The sequence below is a fragment of the Rhinolophus hipposideros genome (genome assembly GCF_964194185.1).
Source record: "Rhinolophus hipposideros genome assembly, chromosome: 9".
NCBI lineage: Eukaryota > Metazoa > Chordata > Mammalia > Chiroptera > Rhinolophidae > Rhinolophus > Rhinolophus hipposideros.
The window spans coordinates 19790829-19818634 of NC_138055.1; the positions used below are offsets into that span (position 1 = coordinate 19790829).

The 27806-nt window shown below is 37.8% G+C and overlaps 2 protein-coding genes across 10 annotated transcripts; one reads left to right on the forward strand and one right to left on the reverse strand.

Moving 5' to 3' along the window:
• Positions 1-99: 99 nt before the first annotated feature.
• On the forward strand, positions 100-18715 carry IKBIP (IKBKB interacting protein). 2 transcript variants are annotated; one of them, XM_081061281.1, is made up of 3 exons: positions 100-672; positions 6417-6534; positions 17050-18715. In XM_081061281.1, the coding sequence occupies exons 1-3, from the start codon at positions 497-499 to the stop codon at positions 17803-17805; spliced, it is 1050 nt and encodes a 349-aa protein (XP_080917407.1). In that variant the 5' UTR covers positions 100-496; the 3' UTR covers positions 17806-18715. The 2 variants fall into 2 exon arrangements, with proteins under 2 accessions (XP_080917407.1, XP_080917406.1); XM_081061280.1 differs by lacking the exon at positions 17050-18715 and adding an exon at positions 10346-12936 and having other exon boundaries at positions 113-672.
• A 1805-nt stretch (positions 18716-20520) lies between these two features.
• Positions 20521-27542, reverse strand: SLC25A3 (solute carrier family 25 member 3). 8 transcript variants are annotated; one of them, XM_081061282.1, is made up of 8 exons: positions 27325-27542; positions 26939-27099; positions 25510-25634; positions 23451-23630; positions 22373-22554; positions 21542-21714; positions 20942-21052; positions 20521-20861 (listed from the first exon to the last, which is right to left on the reverse strand). In XM_081061282.1, the coding sequence occupies exons 2-8, from the start codon at positions 27093-27095 to the stop codon at positions 20701-20703; spliced, it is 1089 nt and encodes a 362-aa protein (XP_080917408.1). In that variant the 5' UTR covers positions 27096-27099; positions 27325-27542; the 3' UTR covers positions 20521-20700. The 8 variants fall into 8 exon arrangements, with proteins under 8 accessions (XP_080917408.1, XP_080917411.1, XP_080917409.1 ...); XM_081061285.1 differs by having other exon boundaries at positions 27346-27450; XM_081061283.1 differs by having other exon boundaries at positions 27295-27450.
• Positions 27543-27806: the final 264 nt, after the last annotated feature.

Here is a 27806-nt window from a genome sequence, read left to right on the forward strand (position 1 = left end):
CTGCCGCCGCCGCCGCGCGCGCTCCCGCCCCGACTTGTGCCCGCGCGCGCACAAGGAAGCGCCCTTCGCCCCACCCCGCAGTGGGCGTGGCTAAGCCACAGGGACGCGCCGCGTTCCAGTGAGAGGAGGGCCGAGGCGGCGGCGCGCCCGACGTGGCGCGAGCTGCCCGGCCCCACACCGCCAGGTCCCGCCCCCTGGAGTTCCAGCGGCTCGCAAGTGCCGGGGAACTACGATCTCCTCGGGTCTGCGGCATTAACGCAGAGGAAGCGGAAGGTAGCGTCCTCACCTGTCACAGCTGGAGGAACTTGAAGACCGGAGGCCGCCTTGCAGCAGCAGGGATGGCAGGGAGCAGGAGGGGGCTGGTTTCTGGGCGGCGCTAAATCTGGGCGGGGGCGCGGTCACGGCCGAGGCTTCCCACTGAGGCTAAGGCGGCCACGTCCAGCTCCCCCAGGGTGTAGAGGCCGCCCCGGGTTTGTCGTGCTCAGGACCTCCAGACATGTCCGAGGTGAAGAGCCGGAAGAAGTCGGGGCCCAAGGGAGCCCCCGCGGATCTTGGGAAGCGAAGCGAGGGCGGGAAGACCCTCGAGGCCCGGGATCGTAGAGGCGCAGGCTGGGTGGACCCCCGGACTGGCGTGAGCCTGCTGTCGCTGGGGACGTGCCTGGGCCTGGCCTGGTAAGTGGACGTGAGGCCGCCTGGGCCCCGGGCCCGGCCTCCGGGGGTCGCCCCGCTCCTCTCCGGGTCCCGCCCTGGCCCCACCCGGCTCTGCATCCTCCAACTTACGGCCTCTGTGCTGACTCGACCCCAAGAAAGAAAAGCCGAGGTTCTTTTTTCCTTTCGGTCGTTTCTGGTAACGCATTTTTCCTGTGTACTAGTGACTAGTGCCCTGATCGCTCAGCTGGAGTTGAGGCTGATTTGGGAATGAGTCGTCCATTCCTTAAGAGATGCTGATTTGTCCAAAGTGTATTAAGCGCCTACTACCTACATACACGTCGGAAGCTTTCCAGTTTTATAACCCCTTACTTCCAGTCCGCTGTGCATCTGTCCGGGACAAATTTGCCCAACCCTATAAATGCCTAACGGCAATGTTTGCAACCTTAAAAGAATTCATTATCTCAACGCAGCAAATGTTAATGATTACATCAAAATTTGGAGGATTTCTCATAGTTCGGTCAGTGGGCATGCGTTGTGAGTTTAAGGTCGTTTCCTAAGCTACAGAGTGAAACTTAGTGCTCGACATCTACAAAAGTATAGCACTTGTGTTCACCTAAAACTAAATATAATTTTTTAAACCAAACAAATAGTGGTATATTGGTGTCATGTCAGGAAAAGTTCATATTAGAAATAACTTAAAACCAACCTACTAATTTTATTTTCCCCGATTATTTTCTTAGGAATAACCCATTTCATTTTAGTAACAAGACTGACTCTTTAAATTGGACTTTCCCTCCATTTTTCACTGATTTCTAAAGTAGTTAGAAGATAGTTACTCATCTTCAGAAATAATCAAATTCTAGAAGAGACTCTGGACGTCCTCCAGTCTCGAACATTTTCAGATACTGGTAAATTTTGGATTATACTTTAGTGCTAACTCATCTGGAGTTGAAGTTAATAAAAGATTTGTTACAATAATGTGAAATGCTGGTTATTAAATGTTCTCTTCCAAAAAAATTGTTAGTTTACTAATATGTTATTTTTGTTTATGGAATATTTTAATTTTGATCTTAGAAGAATAAATGTACTGAATTTACTGTTTTAAATAAACTGCTCTTTTATCTTAAAATGCATGACTTTCTTTAAGTAAGTTAAAAGACCCTTTTTGTATTGGGAAAGTTAATCAGTAATAGAACTTAGTATGCTCAAAGATATATGTTGCTTCTCTCTGGAACCTTATACAGCTGGTCTTAGTTACTGGATTTATTAATTCTCATTAATAATCCAAAGATTCATATTAATGTGAGATGCATTATATCACAAAATGTTTGGCTTTTCAATAATTTGGTTATTGTCCTGGGGAAAAACACTGGTAGGAATCTGACAACATAAGAAACATTCAAACCCGTAGATAATTTTTATTAAGAGTTTATTTGAAAATTTAATTAATTAAAAAAAAAGAGAGTTTATTTGAGCCAAAACTGATGATAGTTGCTGGGAAGCAAGATCTCAGATGCTCTGGAGAATAACACTTTTGCAGTTTTTTTTATACATTTGAAATTGAGTGAATGTAAGGAAGATTACACAAAGGTGGGAGAAAGCAAGGTGGGCATTTGATTACAGGATGGTTAACAAGATTATGTGCTTTTTTGAGGTTCGTTATTTCAAAGGTGTGTTAGCCTAGATACACAAAAACAATGGACATGGCTTGCTTAAGTGAAACATAAACCTTTTACTAAAAAAGTTATGTACCTGGGGTGTGACTACCCATCCTGACCTGCCCAGTTAGAAATTTATGATCACATCACCCTGTGAGGTTACTTTCCACAGAGTCCTGTTTCATCCACAAATCTATTAAGGAAAAACCTGTTGAAAAGCAGAAGCTTTAGCTCAGGAATTTTCAGTTAGTTCGTGCAGTAAAGACACAAACAAGTTACATTTGGTAGGAAGATTTTATTTGAACTGTGTCTTTGCAAAATAATAAAACAATACCCAAAGATTATTTCTAAAAATGGGCAGATTTTCTGATTGTTATTAAAATAGTTGACTATTAATTGCTCTTGTAAAATCTTTTGCCACAAGAGTTGAAGTATAAATACTTCAGTCACTGTTTATAGCAAATATTTATTTATAGTAAATCTGGGAATAAAAAATTCTAAGACGTCTTATTTACAAGCATTTTCTAAATAAAAAAAATTTGGTATCTCAAAATACTTAAAAGAACACTAGAATTATAACAACGCCATTGAGAATTTCACCTCTCGAACACATACTAAGCATCTAAAGGTCATTTATCAAATCTTTATTGAATGCTTACTGTACTGACACTGTCCTGGTTGTTAAAATACAACATCGAAAATATTTGCCTATCTGTACTTCTAGCTGTTTATCCATCCTCTCACACTTAGATTAAATTTAAGGGGTAGGAGCAGTTGAACCCTTCCACTGTTCAAAGGAGGACTTCAAGGCATTACTATTTCAGTGTCTTCAGGCCTTTAGTCTTTGGATCCTTGTTTAGAAAGTAAACAGAAATAATACATAACATAAAGTCCTGGCATGCCATCCTACAAGTGTGATAGTGAGAAGAAGCCCCGAAACAGGGAATGCTTTTCTTCCTGTTAGTGGTCTCCTCCATCCATTACATCCTTCATTTGGTATAAACCCAACCCTGGTTTCAATGGCAGACAGGCCTGGGGCTTCTATCAAGGGCCGTAGAAGGGAGCCCTGATCCTTTGTACCCTTATAGGCTTGTCAGAGGAATGGAAAACAGTTGCACAGAGCACTTCAAAAGAGAATAGCTGATGTGATATGCTCTAGGCACTATCTAGGAACTTTATAAATAAGAACCTGTTAGATCTCGACAACAACCCTATGAACTAAGTGGTAGTAGTATCCCCACTTTACAGGTGAGGAAACTATGGCAAAGATAAATGAAACTTGCCCACGGTGTTTATACAGCTGGTAAATGCAGAGCCAAAGTTGTCTAGCTCTACATATATGCCTCCCTTTGATATTAATCCAAAAAGAGGCCAAGATCCTAGAAATAGAAATCCTTACTCCAGAAATATTTATAGCCCTTTTCTTTCTTCAACTAGAAGTTGTAGTCCTTAGTAAATCCTAATTGTCTCATCTAAACTGGGGAAGATAAGGTGTAAGGAGGCTTTGAACAGCTGTTAGAAAATACCTCTGACTTACAAAAGGAAACGAAGCACCTTGGCCACTAATCTGGATGCCAGTTTTAAACAGAAGTTTTTCAGAATTGATGCTGCCTTCTGTCAGCATTTTTGGTTTCTAGAAAATCATCTTCCTTAATGTTAAAGAGTTAATATTTATAAAACACTTAGAATAATATCTGGCAGATCTAAGTGAAAAATATGACAAATAATATTTTAACTCAGCACCATACAAACCACTTTTCATTTTTCTCATTACTAGCACTAAGTCAACTTCATACTTGTTTTTTCTTACATACACTACTCATACGTAGCAGTTATTTTTCGTGAGAAGCTAACCATGAAAAAAAACACCTACATATTATCATCAGAGATGATATTTCCCCTAACGTGGCAGTGTTCTTCAAGCTTTTAATGAGTACTGTATTTTGAAGAGACGTACCGAGGTAGACAACATTAATCATATTTAATAAAATGGAAAGTCCTATAATGAATGTATTATTGTAGTGGAGCAATCTTCACAAAACGTCTTATTTATAATAAATGCTTTTATTCTGAATGTTTATAGGATGAATCCAGTGATCTATAGGATGAATCCATGAGGTAATACTGTGGAGTAATGGGTGACAAAACTAGTTCCTGAAATCATACTTATTTCTTTAGAATAGTCTCTATCCTTGGTCTCTGCTGATCTCAGATAAGCCTGTATTCTGAGAAGAATCTCTTAAAAACCAAGAAGAAAACAGCCAATCAAAACAGAATTAAGCTCACACATCCATCTGTGAAAATTAGGATAATGGTGTTTTCTAATAACCAAAAGTTTTGTTTAAAAGTTCATATTAGCACACACTAAAAAAATCTAATCTGTACTAGTTACGTAACCTGGACTTAATTAATTCAGTGTTATAGGATAGGCACGAGCCATCATTAAAAAAATTTATTTCATCCAACAATTTTAAACATTTGTTTGAAAAGCAAAAAATCCATTTTTGCTTTAAGTTTTATAGTAACAGTTAGCCTAATGACATTTATGAGTTTGAAACATCACCACTTTTGCAATGATGCACAAAGCTCAGAGGTCTTTCACCCCCTCCATTGAGTTTGGGAATCTTTAAATGTTTGTCTTTCAACAGCAGTCAGTTGCACAAAGCTGTCAATTATTGGTTCTCACTTTACTGAGCACTCAGATAACTTGGGGAGCTTTTAAAATTTACAATATCCATGTCACATCCCAAACCAGTTAAGCCAGAATTTCTGTGAGTGGGACCCAGGGATCAGTTTTTTTTTAAGCTGCTGGGTAACTCCAACATGCAGTGCAGCTTTTGAACCACTGGTCTATGTACTCTGATTTAGATATTGACTTCATATGGTTCTGCTCCACTGCTTTGTTTTTTTAAGAATTTTTTTTTTTATTATTGGGGAAGGGGAACAGGAACAGGACTTTACTGGGGAACAGTGTGTACTTCCAGGACTTTTTCCAAGTCAAGTTGTTGTCCTTTCAATCTTAGTTGTTCAATCTTAGTTGTGGAGGGCGCAGCTCAGCTCCAGGTCTACTTGCTGTTGTTAGTTGCAGGGGGCTTAGCCCACCATCCCCTCTGGAAGTCGAGGAATCGAACTAGCAACCTGGTGGTTGAGAGCCCACTGGCCCATATGGGAATGGAACCGGCAGCCTTCGGCGTTAGGAGCATGGAGCTCCAACCCCACCTGAGCCACCAAGCTGGCTCTCCACTGCTTTTTGATGATTCAATAAATAAACAAAGAATTTCAACTGCTTTTTCTGAGCCCAAAGAACTGAGTCAAAGTAAATTAACCAAAATGGTATTAGAATCACAGCATTTCTTTTCTGCTTGCTCATTTCAAGTTCTATCCACACGAAAGTCCATTTATTGTTTTTAATGTTGGGATAAATGTTTTATGCTTCTACCCTTTACTATTTACCAGATGAAAAATACACTCCAATTTTAAAAAGACATCTAAAGTACACCTATGTGACTTGTATTTTATAGCATAACCAATTGTGCATGTTATACACTTTGCACTGCATATGTGTTCTGTTGTCATTTTGACAATGACTCCTGTTTTCAATAGTTTTGACTCCAGTTAGCTTGCAACTTCTAATCATCATCACCTCTCTCTGCCTTCCACTCCACTGCGTTTTTTTCTCTTCTACATTTTAATTTAAAAAATACTTTTTTTAATATAGATAACCTTTGCTTCTATATTTCAGTATAAAAACAATTTATAGCTACTGACCGAACACGGCCTTGAGGAAAATAGTAGAGATCACAATTTTTTCTAAATAATTCCTATTTCTTCCTCCAGAATATTTCTTGTGCATACATCTATAACAGGTATCATACCATCTCACTCACTGAGCTGTGAACTTGGACAGGGGCAGTGTTTCACTCATCTTTGCATGAGTATTCCAGTAAACCGCTGGTCATAGCCAGCTTCTAAATGTTGGCTGAAATAAACTAATAAAAGCTGCCACTACCCATACCAGAATTTATGTTTGGGTATAAAATACGCCTTTAAAATTCAAACTTAAGTAGGTATGAATTACGAGGTAGTGATTTTTCTTTTCTTTTCCAGGTTTGTATTTCAGCAGTCGGAAAAGTTTGCAAAGGTGGAAAACCAGTACCAGTTACTGAAAATAGAAACAAAGGAATTCCAAGGGCTTCAAAGTAAAATCAGTTTAATTTCAGAAAAGGTAATTATAAACTGGCTTATTTGTGGAGATTTTCCCATTTTTCTTCCCCACTATCACTCTTCTACCCCAGTTCATAAAATTCTTTTTTCCTGCCTTTTAGACCATTACTATTTTAACTCACTGGACCTCCTAGTACCTCTTTACATTCTCCCTTCTGTCCAATTTAAACTTAAATTACATTTTGGAAAAGCAAGGTATATATATATATATGTGTGTGTGTGTGTATATATATATGTGTGTGTGTGTGTGTGTGTGTGTGTGTGTGTGTATATATATATGTATATATATAAAACAAATGCTATTGTTTAAAAAGACCGATACGCTCATTTCAATATGACCTCAGTTTTCTATTTAAATATCAAGCATCTAGAGCATTGAAAATATGACTGATAGTTAGGTATAAAATTAAAACAGAAAAAGTAAAGATCCATCCGTGTTTTTCTTTACTTTCCACTTGGTAAGCATATATACATATGCATAGAAGAAGGACTAACCTAAAAATAAATACTGATTTCATAGCTAAATGAAAATTAAAATCTATGTCTTTGTTGTGTTTCTTGAAGCTACAACTGCAGGTGCATTATTTCTGTGATTCTTAAAAATGTGAGACAAAAAATTTATCTACCACGTTTCTCAGGAGAGGGCATGCTGTAATCATGTGGGCCTCACCTGGCTACTCTACCACTGTGTTTCCCCGAAAATAAGACTGGGTCTTATATTAATTTTTGATCCAAAACACGCATTAAGGCTTATGTTCAGAGGATGTCATCCTGAAAAATCATACTAGGACTTATTTTTTGGTTAGGTGTTATTTTTGGGGAAACACAGTAGGGACCAAGCTATCACTGGAAAACATGCCTTGTTTGTTCATTTACTCACTCACTAACCCTTCACTCATGCCATGAGGTAGACAAGGACTTGTTCTTAGTACCAGGGTAAGCAAGGATGTTACAAAAATAGCCAAAAACGAAATAGAGGGTCTGAGTGCAAAAGAGAAAAGCCATGGGCTGAAAATTATGCATCTGCTCGAACATGCCAGGGGATTCAATTGAGCTTGCTGGGGCCAGGCGGGGGGAAATTCAGAGAAGGAGCGGCAAGAGTTGGCATTTTAACTTAGGACTCAAGTTGGAATCTGGTTGTGCTTATAGTTGTTGGGGGCCCTCAGAGGAAGAAAAATGATAGAAAAAAATTCCAGGAGATAGAAACTTTCTGTACTTAAAAGCTATTAAAAAGAAAAGTTGAAGAAAGATTTCCTTTGTAAATGAAAATTTTGAATGAAATGCTTTCTGAAATAGACTTTTTAATAATACCATGGGATCCAAAAAATATTCAGTCTTTGCATAGCTCTCTCTTCCAATCTGCCTTAGGAGGAGTTTAACAATGGCTGCCTTTTCCCAAAGCTGACCCTAATAGCCAGCATAATGCAGTGGGAGGGGAAAACAACTCGATGTGGGTTCTCATCACAACTGTGACCTTGGAAAAATCACTTTACCGTCTCTTGGCCTCCATTTCATCATTTGTTAAATGCGAATAACAAGATTTTTATAAGGATAAGATGAGATATAGTATAAATGCAAACTCTTTGAAAACTTTCTAGCAATAATAAATTTAAGGTATTATAATAGATCTTTTTTAAAAATGAAAAACTATTAGAATATATTGGCAACCCATAAATGCTAGCTCTTGTGGTATACTAGTCAGTATATGTTTGCAAATTAAATCTTGAGACCTTATTATCCTGAAAAGTTGATCTTTTCAACCTTTGGGGTCTGCTGGGGTATATTGCCTCCAGATCATAGTGATGCTCTGATGCCCAAACAAGAAATTACCTTAGGTGAAGAGGAGCTTTCCTCTTCAAAATGCTGCTAGTAAGACAACTCAACCTAACATAGTACCAATGTACAAGTATTTCTCAGAACTGCTTTTTAGAGGAACATGTATTACGGCTACATGTGTACATTAAAATAATTTTTAAACAAGGTTTCAAAGTGGCCTCATATTATTCAGTAATGTTGCACATGTTCCCAACTGTCACCTGAAACTGCTTCAGGTCCTAATTGGGGTGGGCCCAGAAGGTTTATGGCCATTCTTCTTACTAAACATCAAAAAACATTCTTTATACCCTGAGACAAGGGGACTACAAAAATGCAGAGGACATGGTCTCTTCTCCTAAGGAATTTAGAAGCTTTCCTATCTTTACCTGGCTCATTCATCAGTCTGTTAAAGAGTCAGATTTCGGAATCACTTCTAAGCCTTTCCTCACTGACCTCCAGACTTCTGATCTCTCCTCTCAGCATCCATTGTCCGGTGCTAATTCTGTCATGACACACATCATAATCTATTGTGATTTTTTTGTTGTTTTAATTCGTCTCCTTTACTGCTCTTTAGAGCAAATGCCGTTTCATTTATCTCTATATGCCTACCTACTAATAATTGAACAGAGGACACTCAATGAGTCTTATTAGTACTCCAGAATGTATGATATAAAAAATCTAAAGTACTATCTCCGCTCTCGAATTGTAAAGCCAGGGACTATACTATATATTTTATATACAGGGTCTAACACAAGGTCTGGCACAGAAAGAACACTCAAAACTTCTTGAATTATATGTGCTAAGTGCCAAATTGGTGGCAGAGACATAATACAATATGTGCTACAGGAGCTCAGGCTGCGGAGCTGAGATTGGGTCTGAGCCTTGAAGGAAGGACAGAACTTAGCTAAGCAAAGAGGAGGGAAGAATAGCATAGAGAGAGATTATGGAACTTGGCACTTCATCTTAGAAGTATTAGGAAACATTGTGGGGGTTTTCATGTACCATGACGTGCATATCAGTTTTTTAAAAAGCTTAATCTGGCTGTAGTGTGTAGGATGATTTATAGAGGAAGTAACTAGAAGCAGATATTAGACAATACTTCTAGAATATTTCCTTGATCGTCCAGCTCTGGTTTGGATGCCCCCTGTAAGTGCTCCCATAGTTCTTCCCATCATTGCATATGTAGACTTGGCTTTCTCCCTAATTAAACTAAGCTGCTTGAGGACAGAACTGTATCTTGTACAGTATTATATCTTCAATACAATGCTGCAAACGTGATAATATTCATTTTTAGGCCTTTTTGTATTCTCTATGGCTGTTATCTATGTGTGAGTATAGACTAAGAGAGGTCCACAACCTGGCCCTTTTATTTTCCGAACACATATTAGAACATGCCAGGAGCTCTCCATAATTTGCAGATACTTAGAACACTTTCCTGTTTAACATGAGTTGTCTCACTAAACTCATTTTTTATTCATTTTTGCCTTTGTGATATCTGTAAGATCTGATCTGGTACCTTCTCTGCAGAGTTCAGTCAATGGATTTTTTTTTTTCAGGCAGAAACTCTTCCATAATCATTGAATTTAGCAAAGTTAAATTTTATAACTAAGTTACACTTTCTAAAAAAAGCCAAATAACCATAAAAATGATAACTAAGTCGCTTTCCATTGGAGTAAAAAAGAGGGGAATGTGATATACTTCCGGCTCCTTTAACATTATTTTTCACTTGAATACCCTCCATGAAAATGTGCAAATATTTAGGATTACAAGTTCAGGTGTATGTATATGTTTCTACCATGGTGCTAATCAGTTTTAAATTTGTTTAAAATATTTTAAGACATATTTTAAGTGCGTTAAAAGTAATAAATATTTTTGTCAATATGATTCTCACATACTTGGATATTTTAGACATCTTCAGAATGTGATTATTAAAGTGTGTTTCCCTAATTGAAAAGTTATTAAGTAGCCTTGGGAATTGTTTTGTGTTATAAATGCAGCTTGAGTCTACTGAAAGTATCCTGCAGGAAGCTACACCATCCGTGTCTTTGGTGACTCAGTTTGAGCAGGAAGTATCCAGACTCCAAAGTATCATGCGTAACATTCAAAATAGTGAAGAGATGCTCACTCAAAAGATGCAAAGCCTTAATGAGAAATTCCAGAATGTTACGAATTTCTGGAAGCGAAGCCTAGAAGAAATGAATGTTAAGACAGACATTTTCAAATCAGAATCAAAACAAGTACATTCTCAAGTTACTGTCCAGATTAACTCAGCTGAACAGGGAATAAAATTGCTCACTGAAAGGCTAAAAGATTTGGAAGACAGCACACTAAGAAATATTAGAACAGTAAAAAGACAAGAAGAAGATGACCTTCTGCGAGTAGAGGAGCAGCTTGGCTCTGATACAAAAGCAGTGGAAAAGTTGGAAAAGGAACAGCATGCTCTCTTTGCCAGAGGTGAAGACCTGACGAATAAACTTGCCAACTACGAACCTAAAGTTGAAGAATGCAAGACACACTTGCCAACCATTGAGAGTGCTGTTCGCTCTGTTCTCAGAGTCTCTCAGGATCTGATAGCGACCGAAAAGAAAATGGAAGACTTAACTCTTCAGATGTTTAATATGGAAGATGATATGCTGAAAGCAGTATCTGAAATAATGGAAATGCAGAAAACCCTTGAAGGAATTCAGTATGATAATAGCATATTAAAGATGCAAAATGAATTGGATGTTCTGAAAGGAAAAGTTCATGATTTTGTAGTATATTCAAGTACAAAAGAAAAAGGGACTTTAGAAGACTATCATCTAGAAAATAAAGAAATTGATAGTGATTTTTAAATGCACTACATTTATTTCGATGAACCACATTATACATAAATTGTTCTGTGTTTTTGTGTTATTTTGATATGCCTCACTTTATCCTACATTGTTGGAAAAGAAGTGAGTGTCCACACAAATGGATTATCCAGATAATCAAAGTTTATCTTTTTAAGCAATAAAATATTTCATTTTAACCATGTTAATAGAAATATTTCTAAAGTATGTATTTGTCTACTTTTTAAAAGTAATATTATAGTAATTAATGGGTATCCTCATGAATTTCACCTGTTTGACCCAAATATATTAATGTGTCTAGGAGTATGCACCTCCTCACTAAATGACCCCAGTTTGCTATTTTTCAAACCTTATATCTACTTCATATCCCTTTTTTGTCACCTGAAAAGGTAACCCACTGTCAGGTCAGTTGGTAATGTGCCAGTCTCAGCCAGTTCTTCATTTCCTTTGTAATTGACTGCAGGCTAAGAATCCACACAACCAAGTTCATGGGAATTTTGTCTAAAATAAAAGATAGCATGCTTGATGGAAAGCCTGGGTCCTTTGCTATGAATTAATATGCACTTCTTGAAAACTGTGGAGCCTAGGAAACATGTTTCCTTCTTGTTAGGGTTCTAAACTGTGTTAGAGATACTTGTAAGAATTTTTAAATATGAGTAAATATATTTTCATTGGAGACTTTTCCAATGAATGAAGTGTGTATGCTTTGCACTATGGACTTTCAGATTATTTTTGTATACCTGTGTTGTTGTTTTTTTAAGGTTCTGACTGTGTTGCAGACTCTTGAGTTTGCTAGATACATGATCTCTAGATAAACTATGCGTATTCTACTTATAATAAAAACACACCAACGAGCCTGTGGCCTATTTTAAAGAGGAAAAAACAGCCTAATGAGTAATGGTGACAGTTATGGTTAATTAAAAGTATGTCATTATTTTAAAGAATCCCCAAACTAATTACCAAACCAAATTTGTTTTACATAGTGATTTTATTTTACTCAAAATTATATAATGGAGTCACAAGGAATAAGACATTGACGTACTGAGATGAGATTAAGCAAAGGTCTAGCCATAATTTTCTAATAATGATAATCAGAAATGTTGCAGGATGGGGGAGCACATAAGACTTTTGTTGGTAAACTGATGTGTCAAAAGTGTCCAAGCTTGCTGTTGAAAACTGAGTCAACTGCATATGGAAGTACTGTTCTTTCTTGTTTCTTCTTGCCAATAACCAACCATAGTCCCAGTGTTATAATGCAATTTCAATGGAATTAAACACAAAGAACTTGAAAGCAGTCAGTTACAAAAGAATTAATTGTGGACAGGTAGTTTTATTGTGTAAATTTGCACATTTTAGGAAAAATCCCCAAAAGGTCTGCGGTAGACAGCCATGGGTCATAAAAAAAAAAAAAAAAAAAAAGAAAAAAAAAAAAAACGAAAACTCCTACTATCAAAGGCATAGCATTAATTTCTAGAATCTTAACATTAAACTTCTTGACTTCTGAATGTCTAAGTTCTTATCTGTGTGCACTGACAAAATTCTATGTTTCCTTTTATTTTCATGGTAATAAAATAGATTATACAGTTAGCTGGAACTTTGCTATTTCAACGTTCGTCCTGTCAGGGCAGATGTGATCTCTTGTACTCTTCACTTTTTATTTTTTGGCCTATCACCATATTTGATACATTATTATTATTATTATTATTATTGTATATATCATAGTAATGGTTACAGAAAATAAATGAAAACAGATAGCCACTGTGCTCCATAGTGACTGTTACAAGGGAAATAAAAACTACCTTTCTCCAAGTATTTCATGAAAAAGCTATGTGTATGTGTACATACACATTTATACATTCCTTTACTCAGAGGTTTATTCAGATGTACCTAATTTGTCTTCCTGTTTCTTACATTCAACACAAATACCTGAAATTTCAAAAACTTCCCTGTGTACCAAATATTAAATCTTACCTTTAGGAAAGATTACCATATTCTAAGATAACTTTTTTTGTATCTTTGTAATTGATAATAAATTTTATATCAGTTGACTTCTGAGAGAGTACTGGGTCCAATTATTTTAGTTAGCACATATAAATCACTTATAAAACAAACGCCTAAGTTTTAACTTTTGGATGTAAAGTTTCAATGTATATTTATGTTAGTATCTCCTTAAATTTTGTTTAATGATTAGAAGCTGTTGACTAAGTGTACTTTTATATTTTATAAAGAAAAATGTTGATTTATTAGCCTGTATGTTTCCATAGAAAATTCAACTCTTGCGATACAAAGTTAATGGCATTATTTTTAATCTCAACATAATTGTAGACCTTTGTGTGAATCCATAATCTTGATCACAGCTTGAAATAATGATGCTGTAAATTCACCAAACACACACACACACACACAAAGTTTTCTTTATAGACTTAGCTCATATTTGCACAGTTGGCAAAAGCTATGCAAATTCTCCCAGTATCTGTTCAGCTATGAACTATTAATTTAATTCAAATCAAAGTGTTCCATCCCAGCTTTACACAGCGCGGAGAGAACTATTTTGGAGCCTATTATATGTCACCGCTAGGGGTCTCCATTCATCGCCATCATGCTAACAGCTCCATGTATTGAGTACCTAACATATCCCAGTCTTTGTGCAAAGCACTTTGCATGTGTTATTATTACTTATGCTCACCACAGTTTTGCTAGCTATGGAGACCCATTTTACAAATGAGGAAATTGAAACACAGCAAGATTAGAAATCTTGCAATCATAGTGCTGGGTCTGTCCAATTCCAGAGGCTACTGACCTCCCACTATTCTAATGGGACCTGCTGCTTTTCAACCAGGGGAAGAAAAAAAAAATCACAAGAAATCTGCCAGTGGAACTATCTTGAGAATTTAAAATCTGTTTAATTCAGCCAAAGTTGGTGGAAGCCAAATGGCAACGGCCATGTTACCATTAAACTAGATTGTAAGTCACTCAAAATTTGTAACTGTGAGCTGAAATTGTTTGGGCCTTAGCCATAGGAAGGAATCAATAAATGTTTAGGGAAAAGTGGAAAAGCAGTGGTGGAGAAAGAGCTCTAGATGGGAATCTTCTAACCTAGGCTTTGCCACTAACTGTTTTGGGCACTTGATTTTGGGGCTGTTTTTCATTTGTAAAATGAGGTATTGTATCAAATAATCTAAGATCCCTTCTGGCTTTAAGTGGTTTTAGATTTTAGAGATCAATACAATTTTCAGGTCATTTATTGCAGTTCCTAAAGGATCTTGTTTTTGGAAGGTCAGTTGGACCCAGAAATCATTCCTTTCAACCATGTTACTGTGCTGTAGACCCAGACAATAGTTAACCATTACAGGACAGCATCCAGCTTAGCACTTTGCATATGTATAGGAACTTGGTAAATATTCAAATTACTGGCTGAATCTTTTGAGCTGATAATCTTTTGAGTAGACTCAAAACTCTACTGATAGACTCTCCAATTCTTCTGTCCTGGGCAAGTAGCTTAAACAAGCCATAGTAACGTTTTTAAATAATTAACTAAAATAATTTCTAGACTATTCCTATACTGTATTGAGTTTATATTTTAATACAGATCAACAGTTCATGATAAATTCCTTTTGTAAGCTACCAAGTGAAACAAAGAAGCTTGCTAGCAGTTTCTTAATTATCTGATCCTTCTAAGAATAAACTTAGCTCTTTCTGAGGTTACATAATTGTGTAACTAACGCTGTTAAGCTACATTTACTCTACCAGAGTAGATAGGTTACTAAATGATAACCTAGTAATGAAACAGATGAAAATAAGCCATCTCCTTTTACCCTTGGAGATCTTGTTTCAGCAAATACACTTTATTGCAAAACTTTTCCCTTAAAAGGTGGCTTTGCAATTCACTACTTGATTTCCTTCCTGTTTGGCTGTTTCTCATTGTCTTAGCCACAATAACATTTTTACAATCTAACTTCTCTATCAAAAAAAATTGGGGACCACCTCACCCACCAGTAATTAATGTAGCATAAACCTATTGAGGAGAAAAATCCTAAAATATATTTTGAAACCAAACATATATGATGAGGCAACAGCTTGTCATTCCTTTGCAACTATATAGCTGCTCCTTTTTAAAGTTGCCATAAAAGTAATAGTACAGGCATATTAAATTTTTATTTGCATTAAAAACTAAGTAATGTTACCAAAATCTCAAAAGTTTAGCTGAGTAAACCAAGCAAACGCCGTTTAAGAAAAGTGATTCATGAAAAACATATTGAAGAAATGCACAATCAGTTTGGAAAAAACTTGATGTCTTTAAACAGCATATCATTTTTCGGCCTGCATATTTGCTTTTTATTCCATATTTTTTCTGAATTTTAAAAAATCCATTATTGACATTGTTTTTCCCCAAACTATAAACTCTGTGAAAGCAGAGACTGTTCTTGATCATACTAGCAAAGCAAATGTTGAATCAAACTGGTTTTGATTTGTACAAAATTGTAGACAATCTATTTTAAAACAATGCTTTCCTAGAAAATGAGCTGAAAGTTAAATGTGCAAAAGCCAAACAATTGACTTACACATTATAACTGGGATTCCCTTTTTCCATGTAATCACGATGGATATTTATCTTTGGACACAAGCTTTAATATATTTTATATTTGTCTTTAATTTTTTTCTTTATAGTTGAACACAATTCAGTCTTAAACTTCTGATTGAAGCTTAATAGTCTTACCTGACAATTCCTATCTTTATTATTTAAATTGAATAAATACTTGACATATAACGTGTAAATTTAAGGTGTACAACGTGTTACTTTAATAAATTTATATATCAGCTATGGAAAGGATATCTTGCCATTTGTGATAACATGGATGAAACCGGAGCACATTTAATTTTCAATTTTGTATCCTTTATGAGATTCACATTCTCACTATAACATTGTAATTTTCCCTTTTTCATCTAAATTTTATTAACTTATGGCACAATGCAATAAAATTTCAAATATTCAAAATACACTAACTCAATTTCCCCAATACCTCTTATATAAACACACACACCAGCAACAAAAGCTACAACGTGAAATGTTGCCAGGCACTTTTGGGGCTCAAAATGTTCATCAGTTAACATGTCCAAGTTAAACCAAAACAATTCGGAGATACCAGTGTACAATGGAGATGGTGAGGAAGGAGGACGGCTCTGAAACATACAGGAGTTGAGAACCACTTGTATTTGGAATCATGGAATTTTAGAACCTTGGACAGTTTTTTATTTGTTGTTGTTTGCTTACGTCTGTCTTCTCTACTAAACTAATAAACTGAGTTGAAGCCAAAAACATAAGCTGTACATGTCTTTATATCTCTCACACCAGGTATGCCTAGTAACATATTAGGAACTTAAGAATTAATTGAATTATTCAAGGTCTAATGGATAGATACCCCAGGTAATTATTTATAGTAGTAATGGAACAATAAAGTGTATACACACAGTCTTGGACGTTGGTGCCTTCATTCTAGCACATCTTACAACTATAAACAACTTGTGTTTCAGAAGTTATGTTGCCTTGTCTGACGTGCCTCCAAATCTACCGAAGCTCATCTAAAGGAGGCTCCTCCTCCCTCTCCAGCCACTAAAAAACAAGTCATTGTCTATCATTTAGCTCATTTTGTCACTGTATAGAGGGCTGATGGTACAAAAATAACTGAAAAATGTCACTTCCAATGATATTTTGTATTTCCTTCTTATTCATTAGTAATACACTTAATACATCTTTACCAAATGCTTTCCAGAGGAGCAGTGAAGTTGTGGTTAAAAATAACAAAATTTAAGTTGAATTTTAAATGTTAAGCTTTTAATCAATTTAATTATTGTGGTATATTTTCTTATAGTGTCAGAAGTCTGAAGCTATCATGGAACAATTGAAGTCTTTTCAAATAATCGCTCATCTAAGGCGTCTACAGGAGGAAATTTATGAGGTGAAAACTTGGTCCAATAGGATAACTGAAAAACAGGACATACTGAACAACAACTTGACAACTCTTTCTCAAGATGTTACAAAAGTAGACCAAAGTACAACTTCCATGGCAAAAGATGTTGGTCTCAAGATTACAACTATAAAAACAGATATACGACGTATTTCAGGTTTAGTAACTGATGTAACATCATTGACGGATTCTGTGCAAGAACTAGAAAAAAAAATAGAAAAAATAGAAAAAGATACAGTAAAAAACATAGGTGATCTTCTCTCAAGTAGCATTGACCGAACAGCAATGCTACGAAAGACAGCATCTGAAAATTCACAAAGAATTAACTCTGTTAAGAATATACTTTCGGAGCTAAAGAATGATTTTAACAAGCACACAGATAGGTTTTTAAGCTTAGAAAGTGACAGAGCTAAAGTTCTGAAGACAGTGACATTTGCAAATGATCTAAAACCAAAGGTGTACAATCTAAAGAAGGATTTTTCCCGTTTGGAACCATTGGTAAATGACTTAACACTACGCATTGGGAGGTTGGTTACTGACTTACTCCAAAGAGAGAAGGAAATTGCTTTCTTAAATGAAAAAATATCTAATTTAACAATAGTCCAAGCTGAAATTAAAGACATCAAAGATGAAATAACACACATTTCAGATATGGATTGATTTTAAATTATTCAGACTGAAGTAACTTTAAAAAAAAAAATGGTACCTCTTGTCATGTTATAAAAAGACCAGTAAGTCAGAAATAATGAAATGTTGTGGAGTAATACCATTTTTTAAATTCTATTTTGTACAGCAAAAATAAAATTTTTTAAAGGGTTCAGCACTCGATTCTTCAAAATGAATGTTAAAACATATACTTGCAACTTTATATAGCAAGAACCTTATGCATCTCACACACACACTAATAGGAAGAAGCAGGATCTGCCAGCCTAGCACTGGGAAATCCAAATGGGGCAGGATCTGAACCCCTACATGCCCTCACTGCCAGGGAGCACAGGATGTGTGGTTGGGGCCCTAACTAGATCTTGCTCACCACATTCAGAGTTAAAGAGATAATTGATTAGATAGTATCTGAGATAAGCACTGTTGGGAGTAGCTGACTCTCCCCACCCTTCTCCCACCACCCCCCACCCCCTCACCGTTGGGTTGCAAAATATAGATATATCCAACTCCACAGGGCTCTTCTTACACTGTGATCGACACTCCTCCCAGCAAGAGGTGGTGTCTGCATTACTTTTCCCTGAAGCTGGGATTTAGTCTTCTGGGACTTCTGATATGACCAAGAGCATAGTGGAAGTGAAGTTATATGATATCCAAGACTGAATCCTAAGATTCAGCTTCTGCCTGGCTCACTGTGAAGCCCTGAAGTCCAGCTGCCCTGAGCTGTAGATGTTGAGGAAAGACTGAGCCACTAACAGGTATCCCTCCAACCTGGATGAGTGAAAAAGCCTTTGGAGATGACCCTGGAGCTACCATCTGACTGTAACTTCAAGACACACAGACCAGAAGAATCCAGCAGAGATGCTCCTGAATTCCTGACCCACAGAAAGCTTGAAATTATAAAATCTCAAACCATTGCATTTCAGATGATTTGTTACACATCACTGGTGATGCTAATTTACCGTAGCCACTGGCTCGGGCTCAGACTGCCGCTCTTTTACCAGTTTGGCTCAAATTTGCACCCTAACCCTGTCTGCAACCCAAGTAAAGATTGGAACATTAAACAAGACCAGGTGATAATGATATAGAGAAGTTAACATGCAATTACCATGTTTCCCCGAAAATAAGACTAGTCGGACCATCAGCTCTAATGCGTCTTTTGGAGCAAAATTTAATACAAACTGGGTATAAGACCTGGCGTTTTATTATAGTAAAAAAATGAATTATATTAATTTTTGCTCCAAAAGACGCATTAGAGCTGACGGTCCGGCTAGGTCTTATTTTCGGGGAAACATGGAAGATGCATCCAGTTTCTAAATTTAGTTGACTGACCTTACCATATGGATTTGTAACAAAAACATTTCTCTCCCTGATGAGACTCCTTGAAAGTTATTTTCCTGAGGCCCCACCTGTATATTTTACACGAGATTGTCAACCCAACCCAGATGCTATACACAAAGGCCTCAAGGTAAAATGTAATCAGATTTGAAAAACATTTAACTATATTGTAGATTGGACTTTTATACTTCCTAACCAAAAACTAAGAGTGGCTTACTTCCTGGAAGCTATTAAATTAGTTTAGGCTTGGGGTCAGACCTGTGGCTCAGGCAGTTGGAGCTCCGTGCTCCTAACTCCAAAGGCTGCCGGTTCGATTCCCACATGGGCCAGTGGGCTCTCAACCACAAGGTTGCCAGTTCAACTCCTCAAGCCCCGCAAGGGATGGTGGGCAGCACTCCCTGCAACTAAGATTGAACTCAGCACCTTGAGCTGAGCTACCGCTGAGCTCGCGGATGGCTCAGTTGGTTGGAGCACATCCTCACAACCACAAGGTTGCTGGTTCGACTCCCGCAAGGGATGGTGGGCTGCACCCCCTGCAATTAGCAAGGGCAACTGAACCTGGAGCTGAGCTGCACCCTCCACAACTAAGACTGAAAGGACAACAACTTGAAGCTGAACAGCACCCTCCACAATTAAGATTGAAAGGACAACAACTTGACTTGGAAAAAAAAGTCCTGGAAGTACACACTGTTCCCCAATAAAGTCCTGTTCCCTGTCCCCAATAAAATCTAAAAAAAAAAAGTGTGATTTAAAAAAAAAATTAGTTTAGGCTTAATTTACAACCAAATTTCTCAAGATGCTCAAGTATGCCAGAGTGCTGCTTTCCAGTGGCATTCACCTACTTCAGTTCATAAACAGGTATCTTTCTTAAAAACAAAACTGAAAAATAGCTTACGGTAATTTTTTTGTAATTTTAAGTCAGATTTGTGTGAAGACAAGTTACCTGAAATAGTTTTTAGCTATGGATTGCTTTGGTCCTTTAAAAAAACTATCATTTTAAGAATCAGCCTAATTTAAGATTACCTTCTTTTACAAATAAGGATTAGCCAATTCATTAGGATTTTAAATAGTACATGGTACAAAAATTTGACTATATGCCAAAATCAACTTGTTAAAATATAATCACAAATATTTGTCCATATTTAAACTACAATTAAATCAAATTTTTGAAAATTTAAGGTGTCTCCTAAAAATATAGGAACTCCCGAGTGACAAAACTTGAAACACATGAAAATTTATGAGTAAGGATAAGAGTATTCAACCAACAATGGTTAGTTTGCATTTTTTCCTCAAGGTTTTAACTTATATTAATTATTCCCATTTTAGGGTTAAATCTTTAAAACTAGTTTTAAAAATAATGATCAAGTCACAGACAAATCATGAATAGCTGGGTTTATTTCAACAGCAAGTTTGAAACTCTTGCCTTAGGCGAGAGTACTACAGTCATTATATCAGGAATAGACAATTTCCCACACTGTGAAATATATAAAAGTTCCGTTAGCACTTTCCTCAACACTGACCAACAAGCCGATTCAGTCCGTATTTACTTTGCTCCATCTACTCAGTTAAGCCAAGCTTCTTCTTCAGAGACTCTGGCATCTCAGGTGGAGGAGGGCGCGGGAGCCTGAAGTAGACCTTCACGGAGTCATAGATGAACCACTGCAGTGCAGTCAGAGTGCCAATCATGATGATACGGGCAAAGAGTCCCTTCCAGACACCTGGTTGAAATACAAAACATGAGTGAAAGGGTACTATATCCGAAAGTGTTATTCTTTCTTTAGAGGAAAAACAATCCTACCTTTAAATCCAAGTCTCTGGAGGACCTGAGAAGCACTGCTACCTTTCTCTTTATTCAACACAGACACCACAGAATCAGCAGGGTGAGAAACAATTGCACAGAAGACTCCAGCTGAAAAAAGTCAAAAACTTGATTCAATATAGGGTTTAAAAAATATATATATCATAGCCAACCTTTTCAAGACTAAGTAATAAAATTTTCTTCTGGTGCTTAAAAATTATCAGATTTAGAATGAGACTGACAACTAAGATTAAAAAGTCGTCTGCCCCAATCCTTCAAAAGTTTTTATATTACAGATTTTAATCAACACCTTGTCTTAGTATTAAAAATTTGTTCTTGAAAAACTAAAGAAACAAACAAAAAAAACAAATGGTGCAGCAGTGAAATCAGTACATTCCCAAGCTTAATCATGACATGCAAACCATGAAACAATTCTTTCAAGAACTACTTAGCAAGTATTTATGACTACTGAATGGCATGTGAAATGCTATGGGAAGACATAACTTCTCTGGAATATTTTTTCCTCATAAAGTAGGTCAATAATGGAAAAAATTATTTGTCTTTAATTTCACAGAAAAGCGTGTCCTAAATAATTCATACCTATGTAACCAGCCACAAATGTTACAACCAGCTGCTCAGCCTTTGTACATTCACTTCGGGGCTTAGGAACCACAAACTTGTACAATGCTTCAACAGTACGTTCAAAGCAGGCGAATTTCATCATGGTGTATGGTATCTGTCTCATCCAGAGTGGAGCAACTCCCTTGTAGAATCTAGGAAATCAGGAGACTTATTTTACCCAGTTGCATATACTCATCTAGCAGAAATTTCCATCAGTAACACAAGTGTCCGCATACCAGTCAAGTCCTGATAGCAAAAAATGGCAGCACAATTGCATGTCATTTCCATCAGAACCTAAGACTAACATGCAGGTGTATTTATCTCACATGCCAATGACTCAAGCACCTTTGACTGTACAACCAGAAAAGTTGCTGGATGTTTCCTGACTGGAACTACAAGAAACAAGAAGTTTACTAGTAGAACTCAGTTCAAGATTGGCATCCACAAAGGTGGATCTAAGGAAGCATGTTGTGGCCTGACGACACGCAAATTCTTAACTGTGAACACAAATGAGAATTCTAATAAGGCCTCCCCAAAAGTTAACAGTTCATGTTTAGGTCATATATCAAGTCATTTGCAGACTTACAAATGATTCCTACTTTAGAAAAAATTCTTAATTCAGGGCTCAGGTCATGTGTAATTTATCCTTGTCCCTAGAGTTTATATTCTATGTAAGAGGTTGGGGGTGGGAATAGACATTAAACATTAATTTTTAAAAAAAAAAAAAGGTCTAGTAGGCTTAATGCTAAAAAACGCAGATCCCACAAATGCATCTTTTTATACTATAAATTTAAGCAAATGTTTACTTACGCATTTAAGCCTTCTTCCTTATACATTTTGGGCGCTGCATCTCTCAGAGTGTTGGCATAACCTGGTTGGGTTTGAATTCGAACCTTAGCAGCTTCCATAGGAGCCAGGGCAATGTCAGCAAAGAATTCAGCACTGGCAGAGGCGGCCAAATACAGTGATGTACGCCAGAGATAGGTGTTCTCCTAATTGAAAAACATGAGGAGGGACATGAATTGCTGTTGCATCAGCTGTTTTCAACTTAAAGGGACAGTTCTATAAACAGTCAAAATTTCAGACTTTTTAAGTGTTTCATTATCATACAGTTCATAGATAACACAAGGCTGAATGTTTATCTCATATCTTCATCAACCACAGTGCAATGTGAATTTTTTTTTTAATATGTAGGTGCCAAGGATGGCTGGTCCTTGAACAACCCAAAGGAATCTGTGGAGGTTAAACTATCCCACGAGTGACCACTACTGGACCCTTGTGCTAGATCCAGTTAAATCCTGGCCAAAACTGAGGCTGCTTTCTGAAAATATCCTCAGAGTCTGTCTGATCAACTTCTCCCCAATGCCCCAGGCATGCTGGTTCTGTTGCCCTATACCAGGCAAGCATGCGAGGCACTTTTCCCCTTACCTGGGGCAGGTCATACCCAGTACCCTCATTCATCTTGCCCTGTCCTATATAACCCCTAGTGCCTGCCACGTGGTGCACAGGATATCCATGACTCACCTTGCCAAGCCCAAGATGCACTTCATGATATAATGCTGGAGTGAGTTGTCAATCTCTTTAGACTCTCGACCCAGGAAAATTTTAACTAACAGAATCCCAGAATCCTTCTCTTTAAAAACTGCAAAAATTCAACTTATTTGGAAAGCAGCAGTGTATAATAAAAAGAGCACTGAAATCTAATGATGTACTTTTTCTTTTTCTCATCCTATCCGCTAAAAGAGGCTTAGGAGCAGAAATGCTCACCCATTCTAAGACCATTTCCTCAGTTCTAAAAAGGTGAGTCAGACAAAAATCTAAGATCCTTCTGGTCTTAAACTTTAAGTTAAACACTCAGGACTTTCAATTTCAAAGTTAACTCACACACCTCTCCAAGCATGTTGCTATACAAGACTTTGAAGACTTCATAAAAGCCAAACTTGCAGAGACCCTGCATAGAGTAGCCAATGAAAGTCGGAGCCCATCCTTTAGCCAAACCACGAACACCATCCTCTTTAAGTGTAACTGAGAATCCATTAAATATGCCCTTGTACTTTTGGGGGTCCACCTATATTTAAAACAAGAAAAAAAAGTAATTAAATGTACCAAAGAGCTAACACTTCTCATACATATTTAATTTTGTTATTATTAGTTTTTCCTTTTGGTTCTAAAATAAACTTTAATAACAAAAAAGGTAGATAAACACAAGCTCATGCATGATATCAGGTTAATATCTAAAATTATCTTTGTGAATATAACTTTTTGTACATTAAGGTCTAGCTTTCTTTTAGTTAAAAGTCTTGGAGGGTTAGTTAAAATGGTAAAATTCCTACAAAAATACATAATAAAACAGACTCTAACAGGTTTTTTTTTTTACCTACCAACTCTACCACTTTTTAAAAATTGTTAAAGCTACTGCCTAAATAATAGATAAATCTACAGGTATACCTTGAAGATACTGCGGGTTCGATTCCAGACCACCACAATAAAACGAATTATTGCAATAAAGCCAAGTCACACAAATTTTTTGGTTTCCCAGTGCACATAAAAGTTATGTTTACACTATACTGTAGCCTATTAAGTGTGCAATAGCATTATGTCTTAAAAAAAAGTACACATACCCTAAATAATAAATACTTTACTGCTAAAAATGCTAACCATCACCTGAGCTTTCAGCGAATCATAATCCTTTACTGGTGAAGGGTCTCGCCTTCCTTTAAAAACAAACAAACAAACAAACAAACAAAAAACCCCTACAATAACTACTAAGCATAATAGAGCGGAGTGCAATAAAGCGAGGTATGCTTGTATATCCCTGCTATAGGCGAGCCTATTAAGTAGATTATACTATAAAGTTTTGTGAACTTAAGACAAACTAAATTCAAGTTAAAAGTCTGTATTTAGTTCTGTCTTTTGACATAAATTCACTTCAACAGACATGCATAAAAATTTTAGAGAAGGTATATTTCATATCCATTCCATTAACTAAATGGGAAAATATCTCACTATTTCTGCCACTATTAGAGGGCTGGTATATGTCACCTTCTTTTCTCTAATATTTCACCTTCCTTTCTTTTAGGTGAATAGACTTCTAAATCTGCTTGGAATAAATTTTGAGGTTTATTTTTGTTGCAGTAATCCTAATTAAAATATTCTAATTGTAAAAAAACTTTTATGTAAGTGAATATACAAGCTATACCCACAAATGCTAAGATACTGAGAATGTATTTTTTAATCTACAAAGTGCTCTCTGCCTTAATCAGTAAGAGATATAAAGTTAGTTTACATACTACACAAAGAATGATTACCCACTCTGATATGTAACTGCTCATAAAATGACTATTTGGAGTATAAAGAACCAGTAAGCCTTGAAGAGAACTCTAGCCAGAATTCACCCCAAGAGCAAAAAGCATTTATAGCCAGAATCTGAGCTCCAACAATCTACCCACACTCTTACTTTAAAAGAGGCATTTCTTAGATTTAAAACACTAAAATAAAGATCATGAGTTGAAGAAATTCAGGTTTGGTTTCCTACTAAAGTTTCTAATGGTTGTGGTATCTTCAAATTCTTCTCATTTGTGAAGTCCTTCAAGATTTGGAATTAAATCACACACAAAAGTTAGGTTCAACATTGTCATCTCAATACAAACCTGCATTCGGCATTTCACTAAATCCAGAGGAACGACAGCAGTGTGTGTCAGACCACAACTTAAGACCCCACCAAAGCCACACAGTGCATAATACTTCATGGAGCCATATTCACAACTGTACTCTGTAATAAGACAAGACACACCATGCATTTTAATATAAAACTCATGTTACTGGTTATCAACTTACCTCCTGGATAGTTAGGTTTCCACACAGCTTGTTAGTAGATGACTACATCTTATATCTTAACAGCCATGCTTCAACTATGTGCTTTATTTAGTCCAACATGCAAAACAAACCTGCATTCTGCATTTAACCAGATCTAGAGGAACCAATGCTGTATGTGTTGTGCCACAGCTAACAATTCCTCCAAGTCCACAAAGGATAAAGAATCTGCCAGATCCATAGTCACAGCTATACTGCTCTGTTTGATTGAAAAAAAAATCAAGTAAGTATATCTTCAGAGAAGATTAAGGCCATGGGAATAAAAGAGAACTATGCTTCCCTGTGAAATAGTACGATCACAACTGAATAGCTTTGGCCACCTGTTTACAATTAAGTTGAAAGATGCAAGTTTCCCTCCTAGTGGGGTTAACAAGAAATTCACTGCCAAAATCAAAATAATCACGTAAAGATTATGAAGATAACCTCTGCGATAATAACGATCTCTTATTATACCATATTAATAAAAAAATCATTTTCTGTATTAATAGCTTTGCCAATTAAAATCAATTTCAAATTATTAATCGCTGATAACACACTTCAGAGTACAAATCAAACTCAGAAAAAGCACTCGACATGTAAGTTTGCAAACGTCAACGTTTACCCCAGCCACTAACCCACATAAGGATTCCTATAGCAAAAAACTAGAGAAACAAATCCCTGCAACCAAATACATTTACGTACTACACAAATGACATGAGCTTTAACTTTCTAAACGGAAAGGCAGAATGCTAGTGCAAGGAGTTTTCATTTACACTAAAGACATAACAGAAACACGAACATGATTTAAAAAAAAAAAAATTAATTTTACAGGCACAATGTAGATAACATTTTTAGGACTCCTACCAATTCGGTTTTCTGGTTTCTCTGTACTTAACCGTCCACTGGGATTTGAAATATACACAATTCAGTTCAAGTTGGATTTAACCACCAAGAATCCTAGGAAATAAGACCAAAGGGATCCCTACCAATTATTATCTCCTTTCTTTGGCCTACCTGAGGCTGCAAGTCGTCTCCTTTACCGATGGTATTAAAACAGGAGACCCAGTTATCTCAGATACCTGGGGTCAACTAATATTAGACTTCGGAAATGCACAGAGGAGGAGGGAGTATTTTTAAGAAGAGAACTGAAGCCAAATCACAGAACAGATACTGAGAGTTAAAACTGCAGGTGACCAGTGCTTAGGAAGGAGACTTGACCCAATACTTAAGTCTGCTGACCAAGCGGGCTCAAGGCACAGAAGACAAGGCGCTGGTCAAGGCCTCGGTGCCTCCATTCCCTCGAGGACGTGGAGGTCACGGAGCGCTGCGCCTTGGCCCTTCCACGCCCTTGAGGGAGGGCCAAGGACCAGACACCCAGCCTACGGTGGACACGGTCTGGCAAGCAGGCGAGCGCCGTCCTGCACGCAGCGGGCTGGGCGCGTCCTTCCCTGTCCTCCAGGCCACCAAGGCCACGCAGACCACTAGTGGACATCACGACCGCATCCGGGCAGGGTCTGACCTCACCTTCCACAGCTGCGGCTGCCAGGTTGCGGGAGCGGCGGGGCGGGCCCAGGGGCCCGACCGGGCTGCTGCAGGGGCCCGCGAGGCCGTCGTGCGCGAGCTGCAGGTGGGGCGCGTTGAAGGGGTTCGCCCGCGCCAGGTGCGCCACGGACGAGAACATCTTCCTATGGGAAGAAGGACCGACAGTCAGAGGAACGGCAAAGGGAGCCGTCAGGCCGGCCGAAGTCAACCCCGACTCAGGCCTTCCCTTTTCCCGCCTCCGCGTCCTTGAGGAGGTCACGGCTCCCCAAAAGAGGACGCTGACCGGGCCTACAGCAAAAGCATCGTCCCACAGGACGTCCGCGCTCCGCTCCCGGTACCTGCCGCCGGGAAGGCCAGACCACACTCACTCCCTAAGATGGCGAACACACCGACGCTCCTCGGAAAGGCTGCGGCTCACAGAGGCCGAATGTCCTCGGAGCCCTCAGATCTGTGCCCTTCGTGCGTCGTCAGCGTGACGTACACAGCGAGTCACTACAAGCAGGCGGCACCCATTGGCGAAGAAGAGCGCCGCGGCCGTAACGTCATCGCGTTCTCCTAGCAACGCTATCCCCGCCCCCTCCGCCCCAGCCCTTCCGGCCCGGCTTCTGCGCAGGAGGATTCGTCCTGCGCAAGCGCACATTGTGGGCAAAGTTTTTGAGTGGTGTGGGTGGTATACTCGTGACCTCAGCTCTTTGTCCCTTCACCTTGAAGAATCTCACCTTGACGCCAGGGCTTCGGTTCTTTACCTTTAAGTGAGTCCCAGTGTAGTATTCGTTTTTTTTTAAAAAACCGAATGCTTGATGTTATTATTTCGGTGTTGCGGTTAGAACGTCATTGCACCATTGTGTGT

What these genes read in the sequence shown, in the direction of transcription:
- IKBIP (XM_081061280.1), top strand. Translation starts at nt 497, where the DNA reads ATGTCCGAGGTGAAGAGCCGGAAGAAGTCGGGGCCCAAGGGAGCCCCC. An exon ending in ACGTGCCTGGGCCTGGCCTG is followed by an intron (nt 673 to 6,416) that starts GTAAGTGGACGT and finishes TTTCTTTTCCAG; the next exon opens with GTTTGTATTTCAGCAGTCGG. An exon ending in TCAGTTTAATTTCAGAAAAG is followed by an intron (nt 6,535 to 10,345) that starts GTAATTATAAAC and finishes TTATAAATGCAG; the next exon opens with CTTGAGTCTACTGAAAGTAT.
- SLC25A3 (XM_081061282.1), bottom strand. Translation starts at nt 27,095, where the DNA reads ATGTTCTCGTCCGTGGCGCACCTGGCGCGGGCGAACCCCTTCAACGCG. An exon ending in ATTTGTGGCTGGTTACATAG is followed by an intron (nt 21,053 to 21,541) that starts GTATGAATTATT and finishes GACTTTTTTCAG; the next exon opens with CTGGAGTCTTCTGTGCAATT. An exon ending in CCAGAGACTTGGATTTAAAG is followed by an intron (nt 20,862 to 20,941) that starts GTAGGATTGTTT and finishes TATTTCAACCAG; the next exon opens with GTGTCTGGAAGGGACTCTTT.